The sequence below is a fragment of the Muscardinus avellanarius genome (genome assembly GCF_963383645.1).
Source record: "Muscardinus avellanarius genome assembly, chromosome: 13".
NCBI lineage: Eukaryota > Metazoa > Chordata > Mammalia > Rodentia > Gliridae > Muscardinus > Muscardinus avellanarius.
In genome coordinates, this window is record NC_137799.1 from 79,417,177 (window position 1) to 79,438,912 (window position 21,736).

Sequence of the window (21,736 nt, forward strand, 5' to 3'; positions counted from 1 at the left end):
TAGGTCCATGCGGCAACCACAATCCTGCACTATGAAAACAGTTTGCATTCATTTCACTAAAAAACTAAGCCCACAACAGTATCACTGGGCAGGGAGACCTCAGCGCTGCAGTATGGTGGTTAAGAACTTTGGTGCTGGTGTCAAATTGCCAGTGTTCACCTGGTGAACTTTTGCCTTGAGGAATTGACTAGGCCTCTCTGAGTCTCAGTTGTAAACTTGGCCAGCAGCAATCCCTGCGCACGGCGGCAGGCATACGCGAGTGAGTATTGATGACTTCTTAGGACAACATCTGTCATGTTTCAACATTATCATAATTAATAATAATAATACGATCGCTGCCTATTGCCAGTAACAGAACTACCTTTTATTAAGTAACAATTGTGCTAAGCATTGACCTATACTTAATTCTCATAACAATCCTAATATGATTTACATATTTTCATACCTACTTTGTATATGAAAATGAGGTTTATGTGTTATATAACGTGGTAAAAACCAAAGAATGTATTTGAGCCCAGGCCTGAGTAATGTCAAAACCAATTCTTTAAACCATTATATTTCCTCCCATCAAACAAAGAAATTCCTCACAAACTAATTGGCATGCCCACAGCAAAGCATGCTTGGTGTTGGCTGTGTACCTAAAGTTCTTCTAAGTGGTAGAAATGGAGCTAACAGTCTTCTTGCTGACATTTTGACTTGATTTGATTGTTGAATATCTATCTGGCTGGTGGCAAGCTGTTATAGAAAGAATGCTGTGTGAAGAAAACAGAGTATCTTATTTTGGTCTCATTCTGACTGGCTAAAGGTTGTATGACTCCCAAAAAATTGTAACATCACTCTTGGCTACAGGAAGACCTGATGAATATTTCCTTTGCTTTCTGAAAGAACAATGAAATATGTAAAACCAGGTCATTATTTTGATATTGGGTCACCGGAAAAGGAGATCTTTTGTAGAAACCAGTTTTTAGATTAGTCTATGTAGAATAAGGTGTTATAGTTGAAATTTTTAATTAAAACACATGTTTATGAACCATAGCACAATTACATAACCAACTGAGTGCAAATCCAGAAAAGTCATCTATATGAATATTATCAGAGTCAAGAAAAACAGAAAAAACACTCGGGTTTCCTTTTTTTATATTTGCTGTAATGGGAATGGAACCCAGATGATTCTACCTCTGAGCTATACCCCCAGCCCTATTTTTTATTCTTTATTTTGAAACAAGGTCTCACTGAGTTGCGGAGGGCCTCACTAAGTAACTGAGACTCTCCGCAAACTGTGATCCTCCTATCACTGCCTCCCGAATGCTGGGATTACAAGCGTGTGTCACTACACCCAGCCAAAAACACGTATGTTTCTGTAAGTGCACCAAAGGAACTCAAACTCCTAGGCCAAGGTTCCTAACAATAGCATTCTGTGTATGAAGGGAAATGTAGAAAAACCTTTCGTGCACTTGAGTTCATTTAAGCCTCACACCAACACCTTATATCAGAAGCGTAAGACCATCCTGTGTGAAGATGAAGAAATTCAGGGTCAGAAACAGTGAGAGATTTTCCTAGAGCACACAGCAAGCTAAGTGCTAAAGTTTAATTCTAACTTCAGTCTTTCCACCACCCTCAAACACCATCCATTCTTCCAAAGACCTATTTTGGAACTGTTCCAGACACTCAAAACAAGCAGAACATGGATTATGCCCTCTCCAACTAAGAGACACACGTGGAAATAAATAATTGCAAATCAGAGCATCCTCAATTTGTGAATCCTGGGCAATCCTAGGCAAGAGGGGGTCGTCATCCCCTGGAGATGAGGGATGTGGTGGGCGTCTTTACTCTGCTCCACCTCCCTCATCAGGCAAGTTTCACGCACAGAATTTTGAGAAGAGAAGGCAAAATGCAGGTAAGAGATCAGAAACAACTTGGAATGTTTTAGGAATTATATCCTTGGATTTTCAAAATCCCAAAGGAGGAGGAAGCCAGGAAAAAGAAGAAATAAGAGAAGGAAAGGTAAACTGAAATTAATGTTTAGACAGAGCTTGGCTGGAAATTTACCTCCAGCTAGCAGGATGGATGTTTATAGCTTTGGGAATAAAATCGTGCAGTGACCCGTGATAGGCAGAGGCAGCTAGCTAGATGACCCTCAGGAAGCAAGCAGGAAAAGGAAGTAGACCCTCTTGTTTTTGTTTCTCTTGTACATAGCCTTCAGGTGGTTGGGGAGATTCTGCAGGATTAATATTCTTAATGAAAGCTCATTAAAGCTGAAAGGTGATTGGCAGTGTATCTAGGAGGTACCAGATGACAAAACAAATAGCCAAGCAATATGATTTTAAAATAGAAAAAAGAAATAAATTTAATATACAGCTAAAATATAAGTAACTACCAAATCACCTGTGATGCTAAGGGGATAGGTTTGTCTTTTACACACATGGACAGAGCTTGGTATTCTACTGAGTAATTTTTTCATCCAGAGAAAGACAGTGAAATGTGAGCTTGCTGATCTTTTCCTACATAGTCTCAAACATAAACTTATTTTTATGTTCTTTTCACAAACTCTAGAATTTTAAATATGAAAAGTAGAACCAAACCTTGTTTTTATATGTACCTATTGCAAAACTGAGTACTAATAACTATCTAAAAAGGGGATTGGGGCTAAAAGTGATCTGGTCTTCTTAATGCTTCACTATTCTATCAAGGGCACAAAGAAATACAGAAGACATTACTAGCAGTGTTTCATTTTGCATTATTCCATGAAATTGATGGTGTTTAAATTCCTGCTTATTAAGAATCCCAAGCAAGTGCTATGGTCTTAAAGTAGCACTATTAATGATGTGCAGTTTTATAAGTAAATACTTTAAAACTGCTAAAAATAGCATTCATATTTTCATTAACCATGAATAGATGATATAGATGTTGACTCTGTATTTTTCTGTCTTCTGATAGCACCTATACAAATACAAGTAGTCATTCACTTTTAGGAGTAAATTTTAGGAGTAATTTCAAACAATTCGGGGAAAGTCAGTGTGGTGGTGCATGCTTATAATCCCAGCACTTGGGAGGCTGAGACCGGAGGATCTCAGGTTCTCTGACAGCCTCAGCTAATTAGTGAGGCTCTTCACAACTTTGTGAGACCCTGTTTCAAAATAAAGAATAAAAAATAGGGCTTGGAGTATAGCTCAGAGGTAGGAAGCATCTGGGTTCAATCTTCAGTTCTGGAAAAAAAAAATTTAGGGAAGGAAAGGAAAATCCAGTGCCTAGCTTTTCCCTTTTTGCCTAGAAGGAAGGCATCTTGGGATCTTGGGAATGTTCATTGTCCCCAGACCCTCACCCCAAACACACACCCAATGCAGGCAGTTTCAGGAAAGTACACCGAAATTGGGAGTCCCAGCTCTGCGTGCTAGCTGCATTTGTTTATTCAAGATTAGTTCAGGGTTTTGAGGTGTGGCCTCAAAATCTGAAAAATAAGGCAGGTGTACTAAATGATTCTGAAGGATTATGATTTCCTTACCTCCCATAAAGCTTTGGTCAAATATTTTCCTTGTCATGGCCACTGTGCAAGAAGCACAGGGTGGTGGAAAGGAGGGAGGAGACTTGAGGGAAAGAGACAATGTGAACCTGCCTATGTCAGCAGCCAGCAAACCTTTCCCAAGAAGTTGGATGGCACTCAGGGCTCTCACTGGATGAAATGACCCTGCCAATCACAGAGAGTAACCACTACCAAATCAGAACTCAGCACCAGCCTCTTTTTTTTTTTTAATCCACTCTCCTAGGAAAAAAGAAAAGGGGGATGACATTAATATGAAAATAAGGACAACCAGGGGCCGTTTAAGGAAAAGGTGGCCAAACCCAAAGCACGCTACGTTTATGCACGGGTATAGCATGAGCCAGGCATGGTAGTGCACAGCTGTAATCCCAGCAACTCAGGAGGCTGAGGCAATAGGATCGCAAGTTTAAGGTCAGCCTGGGCAACTTGGTAAGACCTTATCTCAAAATAAAAATGGCTAGAGATATAGCTCAGTGGTAGAGCACTCCTGGGTTCAGTTCTTAGTACCAAAATAAGTAAGGTACAATCTGGTCACAGTGGCTCAGCCTCAGCGTTGTAGCAAGACTCTCAGCACCCTAGCAAAATGCTGTTTTAAATCAAAATAGATAATAACACAAGCCATTGGGTATACGCAGCTTCAGGGAAAATTACTTGTCCCTCCTGGATCATCCGAACCTGCTCTCCCTCCAGCCCCTCTAGTGGGAGAATATATGACCATAAAATGACAGTATGTTCTTGACTTCTAAGGAGCTGGGCTCCCCGAGGGCACCTGGGAGCTGACTAGGGACTTGGTTGCCTCCTCTGAAACGTTAACAGCATCTTCTTCTTTATCACAGAGTATCTCCCAAAGACTGCTTAGTTCCAGAATCCTGTCCTCTATCTCAGAAAGGAATTCCCTGAGTGTGGAGACTGGTCTAATCACCCAATTTGCCATATACCTTTGATCTCTACATGGCTACGCTATGGCATTAACCAGTGCAGGGCCAGAGGGCACCTGGGACCAAGGCTCTGCAGAAATTCCTATGGCCATTTCCATCCTTGCTTTACTAGTTGTCTTTTAATAATTCCCCAAAGGCAAAGCAAAATCACTTAATAATATGTTATAGTCTTTCTACAGTCATGCTCAGTACAGTAGCTTAAGTAAATGGTACAAGGTATAAAAAGCATTTTGTGAGTAGCAAGCCTCTAAACAAATACAGAGAATATTTACACCACCAGCTCCACATGGGTACTTGCTAAATTCACATTCTTATAAACATGCATATCTATTTACAGTACATAAATGCATACCAGTCAATACATGCTTATGCCTCTGTTAATACGGCTTTCCTAACATGCTAGCATTTCCTAGATTAGGTAAATCTTCTAAAGCACTTCTTCTATTTTGAGTTGAAATTGTGCAAAATTGATCTTCCGCAGAGGAGACTTCCCCTGGAGATACTAGTTTGGGATTAATTTTTTACTCAGGATTCAGAACTTCATAAGAAGATTCTGAATCTACCAGCAAAAAAAAAAAAAGCCACATATTGAGAAGCTATTAGAAAGCCAATTTCATTTTATATACTTGATTTCAAAAGCCATAGTAGATATGAAATATTCTTCAATAAGGAAAAGGAAAAGCGATTTCAGGAGTTTCTGCCCGTGGCTTGCAGAGGAAGGGAATGAAGAGGATGTTGGTACTTACAAGGTGACCTTTGAAATAGCCCCTACTGATGGCTTCTGCATGGAGCCGCATTTCAGAATGTTAGCCAGCAGGCCAGCCATACTTTAAGGCATTGCAAGCTTTGACCTTGGCTCTCAGAGGTCTGAATTGCTTTGCCACTGGTGGAGGTGGCTATGTACTTTCTTGCCGCATATTTAAGCACCCAATTTTGGAAGAGCTGGTTAGGTCTAAGGTACCACATGGACCACGGAACACAGAAACGCCTGGTTACTCACCAGGCTGATAGAAGTCAATGCACTTTGGTGTCATTAGCAAGGTATGCAACCAATTTAGAAGTCTCTTTCTGCTAACTTGTACAGGATTCATTCCTGTGATACTTGCAAATTGAAGAACCTGTTGGAAATGTTCCCAGACAGAGAAACTTTCCTTTTCTGTTTTATTTATGTGCAGATATATGTTTTACTTTGACAATATGCCCTCACTACTAAGGAGAATGAATTTACTATTTAAATTTGAGCCATATGTATGAGACTTATTGGGGAACTTCTACCTGTTTTCAAACAGGCTTGTTCTGGAATGTTTTCATGTTTGACTAGTTAGTCAAGACTTATTTTAAAACATTAGCCAATTAAGCCAGGCATGGTGGCACACACCTGAGACAAGAAGATTGCAGGTTCGAGACCAGCCTCAGCAATTTAGCAAATCCCTGTTTCAAAAACAAAAAAATAAAAAGAGCTAGGAGTGTAGCTCAGAAGTAGAACGCCCCTAGGTTCAATTCTCAGTACCATAAAAGAAAAACACAATTAGCCAACTAAATGCATTATTTAAATTTCAAGTTACTTTTTACAATTTAGGGTAAGTGTTAAAAATATAAAAATGGCCTCCACGGAATACACCTCAGTTACTTCTTTGTAAGGGTCAGAAGTGAATTTGACTGAACTTGATTCCAAAAGGTGGTAAGATGGGGGATGGGTGCTTCTGTTTAAATTAACAATCAATCCACATGTCAACAAAATCCAGATAGTAAAAATCAATCCTAATGAGGGCCCTGGGCAGTTTTTCTAATTAGGTTTCATCATCTGTGACCCACCAATTGTCCTTTGGGCAGTGTGTGGAGGTGCACTTTTTAAAGGAGGGTAAACACCGTTCTCATGCGCTCAAGGCCACCATACATTTTCACTCGTTCTGTCTAGGACTTTTCAAGTGCTTTTAAGATTGTAGGCGGTACTCTCACCCTCTGTAACACCATTAGACTTCTCATTCACCAAGCAAAACAAAACAAAATTTCCATGTAGTGTCTCAGACTCAGCTTGCTTAGAAAACATCACTTCTGCCAAAATCCTTCTGTGGATAGAGATTCAAACCCAAAGAAACTAAGACTTTCAAAGGTTAAGTGACTTTTCCAAAGGCACAAGCTAAATGTCTGGAAGAGGTCACGTTTGACTTCCTCCATCTTACCACAGAGCGCCCTCGGAACTAATCAATCCCAGGACATTTGAGTGCATTATTCTTTCCTGATTGTTCTTTGAAGGAGGTCTTTTATTAGGAAAGTTAACTTTGAAATGTAATGTTTTCATCATAGATTCTTTCTCAATTTTGTCAACTACTTTCAAAAAAGGAAACCGTAATTTCCCAAAAATTAGACACACACTATTGCAATAAAACAAAACACTTGTGATCCAAAACAGCTTTCTGTTATTCAGTAATAAAGAAGGCACCCTCTAAGAGAGTTAATTTGTTTTTGCTGCTTGTGACTTTTTTCCTTTTGAATATACTCTACCGAAACACAAATGCTATACAGTTTTTTCTGTTTCTTTTCTGCTTTATTTTCCTGCTTTTTTTTCCCTTCTATGAAAATGCTATCTTGCATGAACTTTCTAAAACTGAAGAAAATATTAACCCTTCTACCAATTTTTTTGCTTAGTTGTTCCTCATATATTACTATTACTTACATTAAAATAATATTTATTAATTTCCTCTATTACATATTTTATTTAATTCTGTTATATTCTCAGCATTTTATTTTATTTTATTTTATTGTGGGTCTGGGGATAGAACCCAGGGGCATTCAACCTCTGAGCTATACCCCCTGCCCTATTTTTTATTATTATTCTTTATTTTGAACCCGGGTCTCACTGAGTTGCAGAGGGCCTCGCTAAGTAGCTAAGGCTGTCCGCGAACCATGATCCTCCGGTCTCAGCCTCCCAAATGCTGGGATTACAAGAGTGTGCCACCACACCCGGCTATTCTCAGCATTTTAATGTTAACAGTGTGATATTGTATTTTGTATATACCTGTGTGTGTGTGTGTTGCTGGGGACTGGGCCTAGGGCCTGCACATGCCAGGCAAACTCTGAGCTGCATCCCCAGACCACATCTCTTTTGTTCATAAGTCTCTCCCCCTTAATTATTTTTCTAGATTCTTATAGGTGCATTTTAATTACATAATATATGTTTTCTCTAACATGTGGAGGCTAGAGAGAAAATAAAAAAGGAAAAGGAATTCATACAAACAACAGACAGTAGAAAAGTGGAAGAGGGTTTAGAGATGGAGGGCTGAGAAAGGAAACATCCAATAATGCTATGTTTATACTTGAAGATATCAGTACCAATCTCACTGAGGTGTATGGAGATGGAGCAGGGCAGTGGGGTGGGGGCTGGAAGGAATGTGGACATGTATGAATGTATCACTTTAAACCTTACTATGGCCGGGCGTGGTGGCGCATGCTTGTAATCCCCGCGCTTGGGAGGCAGAGACAGGAGGATCGCGCAGGTTCGAAGCCAGCCGCGCACACTGGCTTAGGAGACCCTGTTTCCAAATAAAAATGTAAAAATAGGTCTGGGAGTGTAGCCCGGAGGTAGAAGGGCTTCCAGGAACCCCAGTACCACCAAAAAAAAAAAAAAAAAAACCTTACTATGTTAATTTTTTCTATAAAAAAAGCTATGAAGATTGTGGCGCAGGTCTACACGAAGTAAAAATCAATTATGCCAGTCTCTGATTTGAGCTGACAATAGAATTTGCATGAGAAGGAGACTGAGATCTATTCTGACTCTTTAGAGGAAGAAAGTAATGAGTGATCCGATCGTGAACTAAGCCAACAAATAAGCTACGGGTTATTGACACCCTCCAATCCCTACTTAAGAGAATTTGAAAACCATAAATGCGAATCTACTATTCTCTTAGATAGCTTATAGATTGTCGTGTTAATTTTAAATATTATTGGTGTTTTTCTTCTGACAGCACCATCCTATGTATGCAAAAAGGAAAGATCTCTAAATAGAGATTTGAAAAATCCCAAGTCTTTAAGACATTGTCTTCTCTGGCATTATCATCTATAACAAGCAGTTGGACTTGTTCTACTTAATGAAAGAAAATTCATAGAATCGGTGGTGTCCCCAGTCAAAAAAGCAAAACTGTGCATTGGGTTAATTTCACCTTTCAACCAACTGTGTTAATATATTATAGTCACCGCCTCAGAGTGTGGATTCTAGGGATCACGATATTATGAAAAGCTAATGCAGGCACTTTAAAACATGCCTTGAGCTAGTCCGTAGAGATATCCTGCCATTAATTCAAAGTGAATCCCCTAAGAATTCCACCCGCGTACCAGTAGTATAACCAAACAGAGAATTCAGCAGTTCTCAAGATCCTTAAGGCAAGTGACAAATTAAAAATTCATTAATCATTTTGATTGAGGCTGAGATATAGTATTTTAGGAAGAATACTTCCAAGTTTAAAGAAAAAATTTGAGGAAAATGAACAGAGGGTGTATAGTTCACCATGAAGAAACCATCTTTGCTCATGAAGAAGAAAGAGGGAATGGGGAGAGAAGCAGGAAGTTCAGATGCCGCGCGCTATGCATAGCTCTGAATCTCAGCTTTCTCACCTCCGTGCGCTCGGGCCTGGGTGCTCTTGGTAATAACACTGAAAACTGCCATATTTGAAGATATACTCAACTTTCCCCACTCCCAGGTTGTGGGATTCTAATGAAACCACCCGTGTCTGAGATACTGTAGCCTTTGGAAAGCACCATTTGCTGAAACGTCTAGTGAGAGCTAAAATAAGCCGCTTTGGTGGAAAAAACCCGCTGAGTGGTGGAAATCAGAGCTGCAGAAGGTCACTTGCTATTTTCGTAGCTGCAAGCTGGTCCTCATTTTATAGCATCACAGTTATCAACAAGAAACTGTCACCTTGCTTGTCAGTTTACTTCTTTTCTCAGAAAATCGGCAGAGGTAGCCTGTTTTCTCCAGAGAGTTGGGTAATTGGGATGACTTGTTTCCAAGCTTCGCTCCGCTATTGGGTCAATATGCAAGAAAAGTTGTTTTGCATCTGTTTCTTTAAACATTGCTTCCAAATATTTTCCTTACATGTTTCTACATTGTCTCGTACAATTGACCTTTAAAACTCCATTTAGCTATTTAAACGTCATATATATCACAACCATGCTGTGAAGGCCTTAAAGAGACTGTCTTTCTTACTTCTTTGATTTATTTAAAAGATCACATGAAGAACACTGAGGGATGGGGCAGGAAGTGTTGGATGCCTTTAAAGTCAGAGAGAGAGAAAGAGGAGGGGAAGAGAGAGAGAATGAGGATGAGAAAGAGGGAGGGAGGGAGAGAGAGGGAGAGAGAGGGAGAGAGAGAAATGAGAATGACTAACTTCTAGGAGTATTTAGATAGAGTCCATCCAGAAATGGAGGAAGGAGGTTAGTTCCAGCCCCAGGCTTCCATAATTATCACACACACTATTGAGAATTACCATCAATTTTATTCCATTTCTTTCTTCAAAAACTTAATTTCTCTCTTCTTATTGCCCACATCCTAAATAGAGTTAAGATTACCTTTAAGACTTTTAGGGAAGGGTGACAATTTTAACAATATTGCTTTACCTTTTTTCATCACAAATGATAGGAAAGTATATTTGCCTATATTGATAATTTTGAAGATTTCTGGGATGATTATTTTATTTGAATAATGCCCTGTCATTTTTGCCCCATACAGTTAGTTAGCATATGAAATTATACATTCCATTAATTGAACATAAATTTGGGTTCCAAAAGCATTGTGGTCAAAACTAAAATAAAACAGTGGGTTTATGGGGGGCAAAAATATACAGTAGAGGAAGAGATAGCAAGCTACTTTTCATCGAATTAACAAATCGATACCAAGGGTTAATATTAGCCTGTATTTACTTTTAATTATATATCCAGTTTTCCCTTGCCTCCATGTGAATTCAAATGAATGGCTGGACTGAGCACATAATATTGTTTTTCTCATTCCTCAATATTGTTTTATGAATTATGAAAGCAGCCCTCGAACTCTAGTGATTCGAGCAAACCTGTCTTGCTAAACGTACATTCTGAATATTAACTATTGAGACAGTATAGTAGCTGCGTTCTCACTACAGATCCCCTTTCACATCCTCTTAAGGAATCGCCAGCCTCGCCCTGGAAGGAGCAGAGGATAGGATCCATGTGTGTCGCCTGTAATGTTGTAGACTTTCCCATGTTCTTTTTTTTTTTTTTTTTTTTTTTTTTTTGCGGTACTAGGGATGGAACCCAGCAACATTTTACCTCCGAGCTACACCCCCAGCCCTATTTTTTATTCTTTATTTTGAAACAGGGTCTCACTGACTTGCAGAGGGCCTCACTAAGTAGCTAAGGCTGTCCACAAACCGCGATCCTCCGGTCTCAGTCTCCAGAATGCTGGGTTACAAGCGTGCGCCTCCACGCCCGGCTCTCATGAGCTCATTTCCTAAGTCCTTTCCCAGTGGACGGATACCACAGCACAGAGCGTGCAGACCTGCTTCATCCTGTACTGTCTGCTGCCCAAGCTAGTTAGAGAATCGGCAAAAGCTGAGCTCTGAGAAAGCCGCAATCCAAGTCAGGGTAACGGATGAAGGGTGTGTGATTCCATCTCCTCAGCTCTTTTGTCTGGACTTTCTCATGTGGTTGGTCCCTGGAGAGGACTGCGTTTACTATTACCTTTTCTATGTTTCTAGGCAAGGACTCTTGAAAGTTCCTTTGGCTCCCAGCAGGAACTTTGCATACTGCATTCATTGTCTCTTTCTTTGTCCCTTCTTTTAAGTCCTTCTCCCCTTTTCACAACTGCAGACTCTCAGTCCAAGCAAACTGTCTCCTCTGATGTGCAAGCATCTTTCTAGTCGACTGAATGAGCCCTCGGCCGTGCTCCCCTGAGGCCCAGTCTCACTTTTCTGTGTGCTTTGTCGACTTGAGCCTTGAGAGGGTCGAGTTGGTTTTCGCTCGTGGCTAGCCTCTGCCCTGCAGAACAGTGGGAGAGAGCAGAGGTGGAAAGCGTGGACAACTGCTGCTACTGCATCTCTGTCTTCATCGCCACGTAAAAGTCTAGCATCCAAAAGAGATTTGACTTTTGTTCTTCGCTGTAAGGGCCTGGGAAATACTAGTGCTTGCTCTAGGTTGACGTCAGTGCCATTCTGAGCATTTGAGTTTTAAAGGCCCATCTTAGCTTTCTCCAATGCTTGGTGAAGACTGGGCATAGTGATGCCCACCTGTAATACTTGCATCTCTGGTGGCTGAGGCGGGGAGATTGCATGTTTGAGGCCAGTCTCAGCAATTTAGCAAGATTGTATCCCAAAAAAATATATCAAAAGGTGGGGATGTAGCTCAGTGTAGAATGCCAACTGAGTTCAATCTCCAATATGGCAGAAAAGGAAGGTAGAAAAGAAGGAAGGAGAGGAGGGAGGGAAAGAAATCTTGTTGAAATAAAGCAGAGGGGAGAAGGATATTAGGATCTGGGGCTGAATTGATGGACTTTTTTTTAACATTGTCTTCACTAATTCAACATCAGCCAGATACCGACTCTATTCAATGGTGCCTTGCTCTCTCATTGCCGCATCTGCTGGTCCTCTGCAGAGCTATCTAGAACCTAGGCCCTCTCTCCACCCCATCTCTGCATCATCACCTGATCCAGACCCCCTTGTGTATTTCACAATAGCCTAATTAATCTCATGTACTTGCTAATGCCATCTCCTCATCTCATCTCTTCTGTCATGTCTAGCATGACTCTTCTAAAACAAAAAGTCAACCATGTCACTGTCCTGCTTCACAGCTTCCACCAATGCCCAGGTTCCTACAAGATAAAACTCGAAATCCTCTGAGATGGACCCCCGGCCTGTTTCTTCATCTCCCCCAACTTCGTTTCTCCCCGTCTTCTCCATCACTCTGTGTTGCAAACACAGCAGACTTCTTGCCAGAGAAGACAGACCTAATTACAAACATCATTTGTAGACTCTGTAAAAACTGGTTCAGAGTTACTCACTCTTTCTGAACCTCATTTATTTCCTTAGGAAAAGGGGAGGGGGGTTGCTTATAAAGAAGTAAGGGCTGGAAACATGTAAGAGATGTCTGAAATTATCTAGCCTAGAGCTAGTTTTCTTTCTGTGCCTCCATAACATTGTTACTCCTATCAGAGGAACATTTTTCACTCCTCTGTGTGATTAAACCCTTCGGAACAGAGGCGATCTCCTATATGGCTATTTTTTGGCCTCCCCCAGATTGCACTGGACACCTCCTTCTTTGGGTTCCCACAATATGTCAGCTAGGGCATTTATTACATACGACTGTAAAATCCTTAAAGAGGAAGGCAAGGTCTTTGGATTTAATATGTAACTTGACCTGATATAGAACAATTTCTCAAAAACTGTTTATTAACTAAACGAATGGTGGCACCATACTGGACTCCACCGTCCAGTTCTTGAAGAGTTCCCACTCTGGGAGGATCTGAACCAAACTGAATCACAGAAATAATCATACAACAAACCTCACTGGAGTAAGGGCTCACCAAGAGACAGAATCAAAGTGTGACAGCAGTCAATCCTTCCATGGGCAGTGAGAGGGGACAGAGAAGCATGAGGAAGACCTCTGAGCCTGCTACGGTGTGGAGATTTGACTTCCAGTTTTTCTAGCCTGACAACATATTTATTATGCTTGCTCCTCATATCCCATAGAACCTGAAAAGTCGGTGGCAGAAGGCCAGAGAATTCTTAAGTTTTGACCAACAGTTCCCAGAAGATAACTTAAAAGAGCAAAAAAGAGTTTTTCTTAATGCAATGTTGAATAGCAATTCTAGTAATGCTTATAAGCCCTGAAGTCTATAAATTACCAACAAATCAACATCATCTTTGAAGAAAACTACTCCATGAAGACAGAGGTTTGAAAGCTCTAGAGCTATAAAATCTTATGTTCTTATTACGTACCTACCACAGAACAGATATATTTTTAGACTCTGAATAATTAAGGCTGCCCAAACAAAATTGAAAAATGATGAACCATGACTTACCAATCTATTTTAATACAGTGTCTAGAGTAGGTCCTGGCCTTCTTTTATAACATTGGAGGAGATATAATAATATAATCCATAACTTTAAGTATAAAGTTTTCTAAAAGAAAAGATTTTGTGGTATAATAAGCAAGGAAAGGCTAGAGATTCTCAGCACTGAAACCAATGGAGATTAACTATCACCCTAATTTAGCACAGTGCAGCATTTTCTGCCTCTATCACTTTATAGTTGTGATGGAACACTCTAGCAAATACTGAAGTATCTTCCTTTGATGGTTCTGACTGCAAAAGCAACATCTCTGCCTTGTCTCCCTTGGTAACAAGCCACATGCAGTGGCCCAGGGACAACAGCCAGGACCGCCACATCCTCACCCGCTACCATGTGCCAGGCCATCAGCTAGGGACAGCTCTGTTTGGAGAGTGCATTACATGCTTAAGCTTCCATTTTTCCTTCTCTGTGTCACTGCAATTCAATTTACCCCCCCAACACACACACACACACACACACACACACACACACACACACGCACACACACGCACACACACACACACCCTATATGCCGGAAGTTCATTGAGATTAAAAAAGAGAGCTATCCTAGAGAAACAATGTACAGCCAATTAGAAAAAAACAAAGCCAATTGCATTGGAAAGGGCGCAACCTGAAATGCTAGAAAGATCCATTCCTGTATGAGCTAAGAACCTTTGTCAGGCAGAGGCTGTAGTCCTCTTCATTCCCCATGCCCCCCACACAGAGTGACTACGTGTTTGGTTGGTTTCTCAAGCTAGTCCTTTCTCCAAGTGTTCAGATAGCAGATGGGATTGTGAGAGCTCCTGTCAGCTCCACCCAACTCCAGCGGACTCAGAGCAAGTTTTTAGAAAGAGCTCTTATGCCTGATTCTATCATTCAACTCTTACACTTCCTTTGGTATTTAAGAAACAATGTAAAATACAACTCTCATTTAGGATAAGTTGTCCAAAAATTGTGTTCCTTGCTCCTTTTATGAATATAAACATTTTCTCTTTTTTAATGCATTAAAGGAAAATATCATCATAACTAGAAAGCCAATTATAGAGGCCCTCATGACCCAACCTCAGTAATTAACACAAGGGCCAATATTATTTTATCTATGCCTCCTCTCCCATTTCTAACTGAGTAAGAAACACCTGGTTTAAAATGAAATCTATGGAATTAATATCATAAAGAAAGTGTCACTTTCATCTCTGTCCTTCCACACTCTATTCCCTCCTCCTCTAGTAACCTTCCTCTTTCAGGTTGTTTGTTTACCTGTTGTCTATTTTTGTTTTTGTTTTGTAGTGCTGGGTATCAAGCCCAGAGAATCATGCATTCTGAGATATATGCCCAGAATTCTCCCTTTTTTTCTGTTTGTTTGTTTTGCAGTACTGGGGATGGAGCCCAGGGGCATTTTACCTTCAAGCTACACTCCCAGCCCTATTTTTTATTCTTTATTTTGAAACAGGGTCTAACTGAGTTGTGAAGGCCCTCACTAAGTAGCTGAGGCTGTCTTCAAACCGCCAATCCTCCTGTCTTAGCCTCCCAAATGCTGGGATTACAAGCGTGCGCCACCATGCCTGGCTTCTTTTCTTTTTTGTCCTTTCTTTCTTTCTTTTTTCTTTAACCCTGAGACAGAGTCTCACTAAGTTGTCCAGGGTGGCCTCAAAACAGGGATCCTTCTGCCTCAGCCTCCCAAGTCACAGAGACCACAGGCATGTGCCACTGAGCCTAGCCCTTCTTTTTTAATTAATTAATTAATTAATTAATATATTCATTCATTTGTTTATTTGTTGAATGATACTCTGATGAAATCCAGGGGCATGTACCTCTGAGCTATATCCCCAGCCCTGTTTTATTTTTTATTTGGAAATAGAGTCTCACTAACTTGTGGAGGGTCTTGCTAGATTGCTGAGGTTGACTTTGAACCTGTAATCCTCCTGTCTCAACCTCCCAAGTACTGGGATTATAGGCATATGCCACCATGCCCAGCTCTTCCTTTTTTTAAAGATGAGGAAAACATTTATATTTTATCTTTTTCTGAGATAAATTAAGGTTCTAATGATTTTGAAACTATTTTAAAGGATTTAGAAGCCAGGCATGGTAGCACATGCTTGTAATCTTAGTACTTTGAAAGCTGAGACGGGAGGATTGCAAGCTCTTTGCCAGCCTCAGCTGCTTAGTGAGGTCATCTGCAACTTAGTGAGACCCTGTTTCAAAATAAAGAATTAAAAAATGGGTCTGGGGTATAGCTCAGAGGTAGAATGCCCCTTGATTCAATCCCCAGCATCACACACACACACACACACACACACACACACACACACACACACACATACACACACATACACACACACATACACATACACATACACACACATACACACATACACACATACACACACACATACACATACACACATACACACACATACACACACACATACACACACATACACATACACACATACACACACACATACACACACACACATACACACACATACACATACACACACACACACACACACACACACACAGGATTTAGAGTGCACATGTTAAGACTTAGTGGACTTTTAGGCCAGAAAAGCAATTACTATAGTATTTTTATATATAGTTTTAAAGTAAACAATTACTTGAATGCTTTTTAACATGTAAAACCCCAAGGCTTGAGTCAAAAGTGGGCAGAGGATGGCAGAAAAGTTTGATTAGAAGGCTGAAAATTGAAACGAGGCAAGGGTTTAGAGACTTGAAGATAGAGAATGGTGTTACTGAGAGTCTAATGCATTCAGTCTCCAAAGGACATTTTTATTGTATACATATTAGAAACAATTTTCTTTGAGTAGAATGATTTTACTCACAAAACCTCGAATTGATATTCTGTCTCACAGATCGAATTGCACAGAACATCATTAAGTCCCATTTGGAGACTTGTCAATACACCATGGAAGAGCTGCACCAGCTGGCATGGCAGACCCACACCTACGAAGAAATTAAAGCCTATCAAAGCAAGGTACGCTGGGAAATGGCGCAAACTTCCCTGTGATCACCCCACTGTGGCCATCTTCGTCTCTCAGTCCCGGCACTAGACACCACAGGGTGGACGCGCTCCTGAGGGGCTGTTCTGTGCGTGGTAGGCTATCGAGCAGAAGTCCTGGTCTAGTGGCCAGTGTGCAGCACCACTCTCACATCGTCATGACAACCGAACATGTCTCTAGACATTGCCAGACATTCCCTGGGAGGCACAACTGCCCTGACGGAAACCCGCGGGCCTGTTGTAGTGACCAGGGAGACTGTGCCTTCATAAGACGGTATTAGCTCATCTCACTGTGGTTTCTTGGCTCCAGGCAAGGAGCAGGGAAGCTCTGAGTAATCTGAGCAGTCAAAATGGCATCAAAACACACAACAAAGACATGGATCAAAGCATCCTAAAATGTTTTTCTTGCCCTACATGTTAAAATGGACAACTCCCTCTACATTATTATGACCAGTAGTGTTTCTTTGTGTAACTGAGAACTTTTAAAGGAAAGACTTTATTCTTGTTGGTCAGTATTCACGTTGCTTGACTTTGGGATTGAAATCCTCAATTACAGCATCTGCTGGCTGATAGAATTTTAATAAAATATATAAATGGGATTTTAATAAAAATCATACATTTAGACATTTAATAAATGACATTTAATAAATAATGTACTTTAGACATCTGATTTAGACATTTAATAAATAATATATTTTAGACATTTTATTAAATGTCTAAATGGATGATTTAAACAACATATTGATTTATCTCTAACAGAACAACTAACTCATTACTTTTATACAAATATGGAAATAAAAGCAGAGATAATCCTATGATAATAAACAGCAGAAATAACACACATGGATTTATATTTCTTCATTCAAATAAATAGCCCAAAAACTTATAATAATATGTTACTCAGGAGAGAGATTTGATCTGATCAGATGCTTTTTTCCTTGGAATTCTTTTTATACCAAAACAATCTCTCAGGCTGGGGATGTAGATGACTGTATAGTTCTTGTTCTGGGTTTTATCCCCAGTACACACACACACACACACACACACACACACCCCTCCATAAGTTCTTAAAGAAGAATACAATATAAAATTATTAAAATATAAAATTATAAAATTATAAATATAAAATTATATATATAAAATTATATATATATTATATATATAAAATTATAAATATAAAATTATAAAAGCATGAAAGTGACATAATGGAAGGCTAAGTGAAATTGCTATTCCTCAGTGCAGGAATTCATTTTTACATAATAGATTAAGAGCTGGAGTTTGTTTAGGTGAGGAGGAAAAAAAAAAAACAAAGAAAATATCACCAACTATTAGCAATGTCTCTGTTAACTTAGCCTCAGTACCTTGATGACTGTAGCATACTGAGGTTCAAGTAGATCAAAACATAAAGATAAAAGAAAAGATAATATTGCTCTCCCCTTTTAGTGGAACGTGTCCCTTCACATGTTGGGCCCCAGGTAGCAGCAGAGCCCTAAAGGCACCCTTGACTGTGGTGCTCACTCCTCTCAACCCCGACTCTATTCACGTGCTGTGTCTTCTCTTTTGAAGTCCAGGGAGGCGCTGTGGCAGCAATGTGCCATCCACATCACGCACGCCATCCAGTACGTGGTGGAGTTTGCGAAGAGGATAACAGGCTTCATGGAGCTCTGCCAGAATGACCAGATTCTTCTTCTGAAGTCAGGTGAGCAAGAAGATTGATGGGGGCCAAGGTTAGACCCCGGATGTGGTCCACCCTTACACCCAGCAGGGCTCTAGAAAGCCTGCCTTCCCTGAGGGCGCGCTTTTTTACCACCCACATTGTCAGCTATCTCCCCAAGGAAACTCTCAGTAATACAAATGCCCTGCTCCTCCTTCAGTCCCCCTTTGAAGTCAAATACAGTTTTGCTTATTGAAAGCAGAGCTATTAATTGCGGAGGATGAGCTACCCAGCTTGACAGGCAGCGCAAGTAATTAGCATGTCAAGGTGGCTGAATTGCTGAGCTGGCGCTAAAACCAACTCCTTGCCTTCTGCCAAGGGAAAAAAAAAATGCAGGCTAGCTGAGCGCTGCTTCTTTGGTCATTCCCAATGATTTTAATGAGGATCGCCCGCAGCCAGTGTATAGGGAGGAACCACTGCGCCCTAATCTTCCCCACCGGGACACCCTCTTCACGTACAAAATCACTTAGGAAGGAGCCCAGGTTCTCTGCATATGATTGACTATGTAGAAGCTACTATATAGCAGCCAGCCACTTGTCTTTCTTGGCTCCCTTTGAAGCCAGGTGATAATACTGTGATGTTTGTGTTAATCCTGGTCCTCATCTATGGTAATATTAGTAGCATCCTATTATTACATATAACAATATAAGTTCATATTTTCATGCTTACCTGTGACATCTCATTTAGCCTTCCGAGATCAGGATTATTTCTATCTGAAAGCAAAGGAGGCAAAATTCAGAGAGAAAAAAGGGGGGGCTTTCAATATGGCAAAGCTAATCTGTAGCAAAGCTGGTGTTTGAACTTGGGTCAAATATGATTATTATTCTATGTTATTGCTTCTTTACCAAATGATATAAACTGATATAAAAAATCATTGACTCAGGCAATGTTTGAATTTTATTAGTTTTGAATTTTTATTAATTACAAAAATTTGAATTTTTACTAGTTACCAACAACCTAAAATTTTAGTTAAAACAAGAAATAGTTCTTGGTTCTTTAGCTCTCAAAGCTAGTTTGGTCGGGACTCGGTAGGCTGACTTATCTCGGCCCCATGGTGGTATTCACTGAGGAGATTCCACTTGAGGGAAGGAAGATCTTCTTACAAATTGGTTTGCTCCTGTGGCTGGCCAGCTGTGCTGATTGATAGCCTGGACTTCAGCCAAGGCTCTGGGCTGGAGGCCTCAGCTGCACTCCATTGGAAACCTCTCCATAGACTGCTTGGACTTCCATAGGCTCCAAAAGCTTGAATTCCAAAAGTGGTGGTGTGCAATTGTAATTCCAGCATTTGGGAGGTTGAGACAGGAGGATTACATTTCTCGGACAGCCTCATCTGCTTAGCGAGGCCCTTTGCAACTCAGTGAGACCCTGTTTCAAAATAAAGAATAAAAAGTAGGGCTGGGGTGTAGCTTGAATATAGAATGTCTATGGGTTCCATTCCCAGTGCTGAAAAAAAGAAAAAAGCTCAGAAGTACATAGAATGCCTAGATCTGTCTGACTTAGACACAGATGTCACTTAGCATTACTTCCACCATACTCTGTGTCTGGGGAGTCACGGAGGCCTACCTAGGCTCAAGGGCAGCAGATAAGGATTTATTTCTTCATGGGAGTGTGGCAAGGTCTAGAAGAGGGACACAAAATTGAATGAACTCTTGTTATGATTCTCTTAGAAAAATAAAATCTGCTCCGCTTAATATACGGCCTTGAACGAACCCCCCCCCCAGGTGGCAGTTTTCATTTGTAAATTAAGAAGTGGACTTGAAATTATCAATTCCAAACTTAAAATCACATCAAGAACACCAAAGAAGCTTAGTGATAGTTCAAAGAGGCAGTCGCCATCACAGGCCATTAATCCCAACCTCCTGGACAGAAACCCAGTTCTTCGGATTTTTAACTAAGACTCAAACACCACCAATCCATGAACTGACATTTGGGGACCACTGAAACTAATTTTTATCAGCTCTCTCTACTGTAAAAATGTTGACTCTGGTGTAACAGGCAGGGCACTTCATATCTTTAAGCCTCCCGTAGTTCATTCATAAGATCAGACTAATAAAACTCACCTTAACATGGTTATTGCAAGAAGAAAATATAATAATGAATGTAAGGGGCTGAGGAAAGTGCCTTCCAGAGTGTAGATAGTCAATAAATACTATCTAATCTCATTGGTGTCAGAAAAGCTTTGTTTCAACTGATCTTTGCAAATCTTCTCCTACATAGAAGCCCTTATGCTGGAAGCAGAAAGAAATCAGCAGTGCAAAGAAAATAAAACATAGATATACATATAAAGTGATGGGATAAGAAAGACACCAAAGATGTAGCCCGATCACCAGGAGGATGCTCTTGTGCATATTTGGGGCTTCCGAATCTGACTGTCACCTTACACACACTACTACGGGGCAAAAGCCAGTTTCCCAAAGAGTAGAGGAAATATGCCACAGTAGTTCCCCGGGATGTCAGTAAATGTTCAGAAGGAAACACAAAGGTAGCAGGTGAATTCATTCAAAAGACATCAGTAAGCCCCTCCTAGGTACCAGGGACCCTTTTTGGTCCCACAGATGCAAGGGCAAAGGCAATAACCTCAACTGCCCATGCTGCGGACAAGATTCCTGCCCTCACTGGGCTGACACCAAACTCAGAAAGATGCTACATTCTTCAAGGTCAATCAAGCTCCTTCACTTCAGGACTCCTCCGAGCCTTTGATCTGTCAATGTTGATGATACATTGGAATGAAATAATTTAACATTTTGCTTAGACTTATTAGACCAGGAAACCTTTGTTTCAAAGAGTATCAGGTGTAAACAGGGCCCCCAAGAAACACAGGGGCAGATTAAAGTCATCTGGTGCTGAAATATATAGAGTCTGTTGGAAACTCCATTTGGGAGGTGAAAGTTTACCCAATAGCAAAACTGCTACCAAAGTTAGCTGACTGGGCTGGCCTGAGCTATTTACCATTGATTGTAAATTCAGAAGTGAAACTAGGAACCCAGCACAGTGGTGCACGCCTGTAATCCCCATACCTGGGAGACTGACATAGGAGGATCACAGGTGTGAGGGCAGCCTCAGTGACTTAGTGGAACCATTTCAAAATAAAAAGGACTGGGAGTATAGCAGATTCAATTCCCCACACCAACAAGAAGAAGGAGGAAGAGGAGAAGGAGAAGGAGGAGGAGAAAGAAAGAAAAGAATTGAAACTAACTATAATAGAAGTCAAAAAAGAGAAATGCTTGCCCATTGGTGCTTTTCATTTCATCCACTTTTAAAGTATACGCTCTTTAATTCATCACATAAGTATTAAGATAACTTTATTTCTATAACAGTTCATCTTGAGGGGTGTGTGTGTGTGTGTGTGTGTGTCCAAGTTAAAGTTCTCGAAACTCTTTTGACTTGCATGCGGTACGGATCATTTTATTACTGAATATATAAACATGTTTTATTATGTTTGTTTGTTTGTTTTTG

General features: G+C 40.5%; 1 protein-coding gene across 1 annotated transcript in view; it reads left to right on the top strand.

Moving 5' to 3' along the window:
• The window catches only part of RORB (RAR related orphan receptor B), a gene marked incomplete at both ends in the record, with an annotated part of 72,728 nt that overhangs the window by 31,916 nt on the left and 19,076 nt on the right, over positions 1 to 21,736 (top strand). The window contains 2 exons of the mRNA XM_080709195.1: positions 16,421 to 16,542; positions 18,133 to 18,265. Of these exons, the coding sequence (XP_080565321.1) occupies positions 16,421 to 16,542; positions 18,133 to 18,265 (255 nt within the window). The remainder of the gene's footprint in view (positions 1 to 16,420; positions 16,543 to 18,132; positions 18,266 to 21,736) is intronic.